Source organism: Vespa velutina, chromosome 7, assembly GCF_912470025.1.
Source record: "Vespa velutina chromosome 7, iVesVel2.1, whole genome shotgun sequence".
Lineage (NCBI taxonomy): Eukaryota > Metazoa > Arthropoda > Insecta > Hymenoptera > Vespidae > Vespa > Vespa velutina.
Window position 1 is genome coordinate 2,706,172 of NC_062194.1, and position 10,000 is coordinate 2,716,171.

The 10,000-nt window shown below is 33.2% G+C and overlaps 1 protein-coding gene across 4 annotated transcripts in view; it reads right to left on the reverse strand.

Annotated features, from left to right (window-relative positions):
- LOC124950581 (cell wall integrity and stress response component 4-like) overlaps positions 1–10,000 on the reverse strand; it is a 108,638-nt gene that overhangs the window by 2,815 nt on the left and 95,823 nt on the right. For 3 of the 4 annotated variants that reach the window (XM_047497506.1, XM_047497505.1, XM_047497507.1), the window contains one exon: positions 7,677–8,277. The exons of the other annotated variant lie outside the window; for it this stretch is intronic. In XM_047497506.1, coding sequence (XP_047353462.1) covers positions 7,880–8,277 — 398 coding nt within the window. In that variant the 3' untranslated portion in view covers positions 7,677–7,879. Of the gene's footprint in view, positions 1–7,676; positions 8,278–10,000 lie in introns of those variants that run through there. 4 annotated transcript variants of the gene reach the window in all.

A 10,000-nucleotide genomic window follows, 5' to 3' on the forward strand; every position in this document is an offset into this window, starting at 1 on the left:
TAAAGAACCAGAAGATAAATGATTAAGTGTCTGCAATTTGATAATAAGATATTTTACTTAAACGGTCATTTATACGATCGCAATGGACGACGCAAATGATACGAAATAATTTATTCATCGGTTTGTCTTAAAACGACGATTGAATAATTATCGTGTTACGCGATTGACATATATATATATAACAATTTATATTATATTTATTTAAATCGTGCGATTAATTTGATTGCTACGGTCAGATCGTAAATAATAATTCGAAGTAATTTAACGTGAACCAGAATTAAACACTTTTACGGCAATTTCTCTTACTTGTCGATATTGTTATTTTCTGGCAAAACATCATACGTAATTATTGAAAAATCACAATAACCGTACAAGAGACAAAGAGAAAGAGAAAGAGAGAGAGAGAGAGAGAGAGAGAGAGAGAGAGAAAGAGAGAGAGAGAAAGTACTCATGTAAACGAGAGAATGAATTAATTGTGGTAAAAAGAAAAAAACCAAAACCAAAACAAAAACAAAATGAAAAGCCACTGAGGTATATACGCGTGCAAATGTATATATATTTATATATATATATATATATATACACGCTACTATATAATACCGTATGCATGTTATGTTAATAAATACGATAGAAAAAGTATAAGCGAATGCGTCATTCTGCCGTCGTTTATAAATTCGATGATGTGTAACCTCTATAAATCGCAATATCGATTTACTAACGTAATAAATTTCGGAACAATGAAATTTGTTATAAATTGTGCCGATAAGTCTAATGACAACGAACGAACGAATTCATTCTATTTTCTACCGATTTATTCAATCTTTTAATAGTTTGCCTAACTCTCTCTCTCTCTCTCTCTCTCTATATATATATATATATATATATATATATATATATCTATTTATATATCTATCTATCTATCTATCTATCTACATATAGGAAGAGAGAGAGAGAGAGAGAGAGAGAGAGATAAAAAGATTTGAAAAAAAAAAAATTGTATTAAAATGCTTATCGATACGTTTACATTAATTATGACAATCTTAATATCAGATTATATAAAGAAGATTCGAAAAAAAAAAAAAAAAAAAAAAAGAAAAGAAAATCACGAAAATGCTTGTCAATAAGATTGAAATGCATCGTAAGTACGATATTACAATTGCGAAAATCTCAATGCAGCGTTTCGGTATCGGAGGAAAGAGATAATGAATGTAGGAAAGAAAGAAAGAAAGAAAAAAAAAAAAGGGATAAAAGAAAAAGACCGAAGGAAAAAGAAATATAAAACGAGAGCGACGAGGGAGATAGGGCGAAGGGAAAACTTGACGACAGACTTTTATTTCGGTATTATTACAGTGGATAAAAGTAATAAGAAAAACATTATTTTCCGTGATTACATTTGAACCGAAGGAAAGAAGAGTAGAGTCACATGGATTTACCTGTCGAATAAACGAGTAGAGTCAAGCCTTCGAACGTAACTCATTCGACCTATCTTTTATTCGTTCGTTCGACAAAAAAAAAAAAGAAAATACGAAAAAAAAAAAAAGGAAAAAAAAGTAAAAGGAAGAGAGAAAAAAAAAAGAAATAAAAAACGCTACGATCGTGGAATATAAAATGCTACGGCAGCTTTTTTTCTTTTTATCTTTCTTTCTTTCTTTTTTTTCGATTCTCTCTTCCTCTCTTTCTCTCTTTTTATCTCTCTCTTTCTTTTCTCTCTCTCTCTCTCTCTCTCTCTCTCTCTCTCTCTCTCTCTTTCTCGATCGTACGATAATAGAATTTCACATAGAAAAACGAGAAAGACAAAGTGAGAATTAGTGAGAGTGAGAGAAAGAGAGAGATAAAGAAAGATAGATAGATACATAGAGAGAGCGAGAAAGAGAGAGAGAGAGAGAGAGAGAGAGAAAGAGAAAGAGAGAAAGCTTGGTCCGATAGTCGTCCATTTATCGAAGGACAAAATGATCGTACAATCCTCCCAACCCTCTTTCGCCCTTTCCCTCTTCCACCCTTCTTCCCTCTTTCCAGGTTTTACTTCTACCGATCTCGTTATCTTCCTACGAGCACGACGACTAAATACGTATTCCACGTAATACGTGAACTCTCGTTAAACAATGGTATAAAGGAGAAAAAAAGTAAGAGAAATGAAAGAAAAAGAAAAAGAAAAATAGAAATGACGAAATAAAAGAAGAAAAATAAAGGAAGAAAAGGAAGACACACGTATCCTCTAGCTTACGATGTTAGTAAGGATGGGAAGGATGGGAGTTGGGATAGTTGGGATAGGGAGGAAGAGAAAGAAGACTATAAAGTCGTTTATTTATTTTCTTTTTCTTTTTCTTTTTTCTTTTTTTTCTTTTTTTTTTTTCTTCTTCTTTTTTTTACCTTACTAAAGACAAAGTAAACGTGTACGATTCGAATCGTAGATTTTTTTTTTTAACGAGGAATGAGTAAGAAACAAATTCGATTTTTTTTAATTATCCTTTCCTTCTCTCTCTCTCTCTCTCTCTCTCTCTCTCTCTCTTTCTCTTTCTCTCTCTTTTTCACGTATAAACTTTCTCACATATGATTATACAAGTATGGTGTTCTTTTGTTCCTTGTCATTTTTTCTTTTTCTTTCTCTTTTTTTCTCAACCCTTTTTTTCCTTTTTTTTCTTTTTTTTTAACAAAAACGATATATATATATATATATATGTATATATCGAATTCCATTGTGTTGTATTGGACAATATGTTATATAGATTCGTGTATTATATATGCTGGGGGGAAGGGGGTCATAGAGCAAACGGGGGATGAAAGTTTTAGTACCGTGGCAAGGTCGTGATTAGCGGAACAGGATTAATTCTCGTGGACGGTTGCATGAAGCTGCGACGGACTCGAGCATCACTGGTTCACGACGACGGATTACGTCGAGAGCAAGAGAGAAAGGTAGATAGATAGAGGGTGAGAAAGAGACAGGCAGAGAGAGAGAGAGAGAGAGAGAGGAATAGCTTGCTCTATGAAAGCTGTAGGGCTTTAGAGTCGCGGGTGTAACATAAACGATAGCCTTTTAAATCCCATAAGAGGGTTCTCCTTCTCTACCTTCTACTCCACCTCTTCCTCCTCCTCCTCCTCCTCTTTCACCCTTCCTCTTTCTCCTTCTCCTCTTCCTTCTCTTTCTCATCCTCATCCTCATCCACATCCTCATCCTCCTCTTTCACTACCACTTTACGTTTGTTGGAAAGGGTTTCTGTCAGTAAGTGCATCGTTGTATTCCTACCTCTGTTGAAACGAAGGTCGAGTTGAATAGAAACCCTAATTTAAACGTTATGAACAAGCTTCCCAGGGTGGAACAGACCATAACGCGAAGATAATGTTCTTAGGCCTGTAAAACTGCATTCATGTATATTTTTTTTTCTCTCTCTTTCTCTCTCTCTCTCTCTCTCTCTCTCTCTCTCTCTTTCTCTTTCTCTCTCATGTCTTAAGAGATTAACATCATTTTATTTCATTTAATAAAAGGCTGAGCTGCATTTTCTTTTTTTTCCCTCTTTCCTCATCCCTTTTCTTATCTCATTTTGTTTGTTATCTCTTTCTTTCTTTCCTACTTTCTTTCTTTTGTGTTTTCATTTTTGTCGTTGTTATTGTCTTTATTCATCCATCTTATATCTTTTGTAAAAGAACGACGTCTTTTCTAAATGTTTTGCTTGAAACCGCATTGTTCTTTCTCTCTCTCTCTCTCTCTTTTTATCTATCTCTCACTTTTTCATTTCTTTCTTTCTTTTTTTTTTTTTTTGTGATAATATCATTTTCTCTTTTTCTTTATTTTTCTTTATCTCACTTACTTTTCAATATTCTTTTCTCGTTATCCGTTATTTATCATCTTAAGTTAGTCTGTAATCGTCGTCGGAAGTAATAAAAAAAGCCAAAAAAAAAAAAGAAAAATATAAAAAAGGAAAAAGAAAAATAGATTGACACAAGTTTATCGTGTAAATACACCTGCGTACTTTGTTCTTTTTTTTCTCTCTTATCTTCCCTTCCTTTTCTTCTCTTCCTCTTTATATATTTCGCTTGGCGCGAGATAACGATTTTAGATTAATCGATAGTTAGATTCCAAAAAAAAAAAAAAAAAAAAAAAAGAAAATAAAATAAAATAAAATAAAAAGAACAGAAAGGGAAAAAACAAAAATGAGAAAATGTGTGGAAGAAGAAAAAATCAGGGAGAAAGAAAAAAAAAAAATTTATGAAATTGTACGATGGTCGTAGCATGGAAAAAGCAATAAAATGGCGAGAGAGAGAGAGAGAGAGAGAGAGAGAGAGAGAGAGAGATCGATTACTCTGACGATGTACAAAGAGATATGGTCTATCGATTTTTGGTCTCTTTTTGGCATTGATTAAAACGCATAAGGCTTTTGCGGCTATGGATTTTATCTTCCGCAATCAGTTTTTAAATAAATATACCTGGAGAGAGTAAGTATATTTGATAAAAAAAAAAGAATAAAAAAACAAAAAAAAGAATAAAAATAAAAAAGGGAAAAAGGAAAACAAAAATTCAAAAATAACCAAAACGTTCTAGAATAAATTCAACGTTCGATCGAATTAATCGTAATAGAAATTTTATCGTACGTAAAAAGTTTGAAAAATGAGAAACATGAAATGAACGAAAAATTGATCTTTCCTTTCTTTCTATCTTTCTTTCATTTCTTCTTCTATTTCTTTCCTCTTCGTGAATATTTACCAATAAGTATTAACAAAAAGTATTCCAAATCAAATATGACGGAACTTTTGCTTTTCATTTTTCCTTTTATTTAATTTTATTTTAATTCGCCGTTATTATCACTATTGTCGTCTTCATCGAGAATGTTTATAATCATAATTAGAACGTGTTAAGCTAATTTTGAAAGTTACGGGGAAGAGGTATACTCAGATCCGGAATGAGAAGCATAATGGAGAACAATGTCGACTCGTAATCATTGTTCTCGATTATGCCACGAACTCGCACAAATGCATGCATGCACGCAAGCAAGCACACATGCATGCACGCGTACAAAGTTACAATCGCACGTACATATACAGCCACATACATACACATACATACACACACACACACACACACACACACACACACGTACGTACGTACGCCTAGATATATTTTAGAACACGGAAAATCGTATTGATAAGTTATCCTAAATCGATAGATATTCGATATTGGTAAAATCGTCGATTATATCGAGACGATTTACAGGGAGTAGGAGTATGATCATCGAATTAACGTGCGATTTCGCGATTAATTGTGTTGCGGAGATGGAACGGAGCCCGACAACTCTGACAACAATGCGTATTATCGCATTAGTCCCCAAATGGGACACGTTAATCGATCAACGTTTGCAACGTTCGTCTTTGATAGTAATCAAACAAACATGCTGCCTGTAAATTCTATGATTAAGTGGAACGATTATATATCGATTAATTGAACTAACGTAGTAGACAGACGTAGTAGAAAACTTTGATTATAATTGAAATTAAATTATCGTTAGACGTTAATTAGAGGGAAGAGGAGGGGGGAAAGGGAGTGCAGGAGGTTGGGAGTAGGGCTGTCATAGGTGGTTGGTCTATAAGTGGGAGGGAACTTTAATCAGAGATTATACATACCTACATATACGTGGTTTATTATAACCGTGTACTTTAGTTTTTTTCTTACGTTCTCGTTCAAATGGGACAATTATTCGATATAATATCGAACGATATCAACATTATAAACGTTACTTTTTTCCTTGTTTTTTCTTTTTTTTTCTTTTTTTTTCTTTTTTCTTTTTTTTTTTTACTTCTTCCCCCCTTCTCTTTCTTCTTCTTTTTTCTTTCTATCTTTTTTTTTCTCCTTTTTTTCTTCTTTTTCTTTTTCTTTTCTTTTTCTTTGCTTCTTTATCTCATAACGTCCTATAAAGTATATTACAGAACGAATACATACGTACGTACTTACTTACTTACTTACTTACTTACTTATTTACTTACTTACTTACTTACTTACATATGCGCGGTATGATATTTATATATACGTTTGATATACGTGTGAATTGATAAAAATAAAAAGGGGAGAAAAAAAGAGAATATATAATCCCCGATAATTGGTATTACGTTGGTACGATGGAAAAATTAAATTGAATTATTATTTCCAATAGCGAGGAGGAGACGAAACGACGCGTGATTCTTTTTTTCCTTTATTTCTTTTTTTTCCTCTTTTCTTTCTTTTCTTCTTTCTTTTTTTCCTTTTAAAATTTCTCTCTCTCTCTCTCTCTCTCTCTCTCTCTCTTTCTCTCTCTCTTTCTCTGTAATGTCATTGAACACGTAATTTGGCACTTCGATCGATAATTACGTTCGTGTAATTCATAGGATATACACTATTGGACTGTTGTTACATTTTCTTTCTCTCCTTCTTTCTTTTTTTCTTTTTTCTTTTTTTTTTTGTCTTTTTTTCCCAAATAAGAAAACCGGAACGGTAGGAAAAAGTAAAGAAAAGACGAAAGAATAAGAATTAGAAAACATAATGAGATCCAAGTTTACTACCTTTTACGTGAATCAATGGTGATTATGTTTCGATAAAAAAGATTCGAGTGTAAATAGCATAATTCAAAAATTAAGCCGTCGAACTTTTGCGATATTACGTACGTTTGTATGGCTCGTTATAGATTGCATTGAAATCTCGGTGGATACGTGACGCGAACTGAATCGTGGAAGCTGCGATATGGTCCGTTACGGAGAACCAACCAAGGATTTAGCAGAGTTTGGGAGACTCTCTGATAGAGAAGGGACAGGGTGATGGGGACGGAGGGGTAACGAGCGTAGGATCGCGACAAGATCATCACCATTAATCATACCGAATGTTACGGGGACGGATCGCAAGATAATTCTTCCATCTCGGCATATAACGCGTGACACTGCACGTATGTACTTACACATATATATATATATATATATATATATATATATATACATATATATGTATGCATGTATGTACGTATGTATGTATGTAGGTAGGTAGGTAGGTAGGTAGGTAGGTAGGTAGGTAGGTAGGTAGGTAGGTAGGTAGGTAGGTAGGTAGGTAGGTAGGTAGGTAGGTAGGTAGGTAGGTAGGATAGGTAACCTATGCGAGTTTCTCTAACGCGAATTCCTATCGCGAATTTCCCCCTTCCCTTCTCACCCTATCAACAACCAACTCAAGCTACACATCCACTCACCCACCCACCCACTTATCAACCACTTCTTTTTCCTATAATATATTGATTCCCCATTTGAAAAGTTTCGTTTTAATATTATCGTATACTTACCAACCTTAGGTAAGATAATATTATTTAAACTCGTTGAAATTTTCTAGTTCACATTTTTAGCCATTAAATAAGTTTTCAGCCGTTTAATATTACCGGATATAAATTACTCCTTGAAATAGTTCATGAATAACTTGAGAAATGTTAATTTCAATTATTAGAGGGAAGAATGCTAAACGGATAAGTAAGGGAAACTTTCTTTTATATATATATATATATATATATATATATATATATGTTGTCTCTATTAATAATATATTATTGAATTAAATGTATTATTAATTTTCGAAAATGAGACTATGTAATTTCGATAGAACCTTCAAACGTTAATTAGAAATTATAATCTCGAAATATAATTTATATCCGATAATTGTTATTTAAATTATTGTTAGATTCGTAACTTCTGTCGAACACTTTTTCATTTTTTTTTTTTTTTTTTTTTTTTTTAAATTAACAAGAACGGCGGCGACGGCAATAATCTTCCTTCCTTCCTTCCTTCCTTTTTGTCATTTCTCTTATTTTAATTATTTTTCTTTCCTTTCTTCCTTCCTTTTCTTTTTCTTTTTTTTTTTTTTTTTGTTTTCGTTTACGATAACTTACGAAAGGATTATCAATACGATTAATGTCGAGAAGAAAATTGATTCGTTATGAGGTAAGGTGGAAACTTTTGTTGAACTGTGTTGCATGGCAGCAGGATTGTCGCCTTTGATGACGAGTACCAATACACGTGCCGGTAATGCATTGCTGGTTTCGCAGGTGTAGTTGCCCGAATGTCGATCGGATGCACGTGGCACCTCCAACCAACTTTCACGTGCAATCAGATCGGTGCTGACGTTGACGCCACGTTCGATGTCGTAGTTGATCATTCGATAGTTGTGGTACCAGAAGAGATAAGACGGTGTCTCGGTAGACTTCCTGACAACGCAGTGAAGCTGTAGAGTACTTCCGGGCCTCACGTATTTCTCTGGGGGTCCGCTTATCTCAGCTCTGGCCTCTGAAAACGAGAACGAAGAACGAGAAAAAGAGAGAGAGAGAGAGAGAGAAAGAGAAAGAGAGAGAGAGAAAAGGAGAGAGAGAGAGAGAGAGAGAGAGAGAGAGAGAGAGAGAGAGTGAGTTGTCAGGGGGCATGAAACGTGAGCAGTTTATTCCTCACCCTCATTCTTACCTCACCCTTATCCCATCCTACTCCATCCTATCCCTAACCGGCTCAATCCTTCCTTCCTTCCTTCCTTTATCCTTTTTTTTTTCTGTCTTTCTTTCTTTCTTTCTTTTTTTTTTTGTTCTCTCTTACAGGCAACGAGAGGTTGTCATTTTTCTTTTTTTTTTTTTTTTTTCCAAACGTGCGATCAAGGATTAATGGCAAAAGGTATTCCCAATTGTTTTTCACGTGCGAATATCATTTCGAAATATCGTATTATAATACGTCATTGTTGTTTTAATTTATCAAGAACATTATATATATATATATACAATAGATAAGTTATTCTATGTGTTAGCGGTAATACAATTGAGAAACAATTATTTCAATGGATAAACTTGTATTTGCTTAAAAGTTTTAAATTCTTATTTGACAAATTTCGAGATTCTTGATAGGAAATATATTGGTCGAATTGTTCTCGATAAAATATTTATATCAATTGTCGATCTTCGAACAAATATGTGACATAAAAAAATATACCTATATATATATACATATATATATATATATAGGTGTATATATATATATATATATGTATATATTTATTCATTTATTTCGCATGTACGAATTTTTAGAGAGAAAAAAATGAAAAAAAAAAAAAACGAAAATTGATATCTCGAGTGAAATGTATCGATACCAAACATAAATATTAGCGTCGTTCCAATCGCTAGCCAGCAGCTTGGAAAAAACGAATGGAAAGAAAACGTCGGTGTCCATAACTTTTACGAGATCTACTAAAAATGGGATTGGAAGGATACATAGGTAGAAAAGGAGAGAGAGAGAGAGAGAGAGAGAGAGAGAGAGAGAGAGAGAGAGAGAGAGAGAGAGAGAAAGAGAGAGAAAGAGGAAACTGTTAAAGGGTGTCGATCACACGCTACCTATGCGTCTGACGAAGGACGAAGCATGTCGAAGAGTTGGTGTTACTAGTCTGCTTAACAATTTACTTACTTGTTTGAACCTGTCAATTTAATTTGAACCTTGTTCAAGTGTAATTGCAATGGTAATGTTCTCGACTAGAGAGAACAAATACATATGTACATTTATATATATATATATATACTTTTACTACTACTACTACTATTACTACTATTACTATTACTACTACTACTACTACTACTACTACTATTACAAATACTACTCGGTTACGCTCGAAGGATCTCTTGAATATCTCGAAGGTCATTCATTGTTGTACCGGAATGATAAACCGCAAAGCAAATTTACAAACGTTCGAACCTTCCGTGTTTGCGTTTGGTCGTAGATACTCATCGACATTATTATTCGTCATTAGGAATTGGGTTAACGTTAGATAAATTTTATTAATGATCCATTGCGTTAAACATTTTAATCGTTGATTACAATGATTTTTCAATGATTCGTGATATGTATATAACTAATAATAATAATAATAATAATAATAATAATAATAAAAAATAAAACGATAAATCGATTTAATATATATATATATATATATATATATTTTTTTTTTTTTCGTTCTGATAAATAACCGAAGTCAGAATTT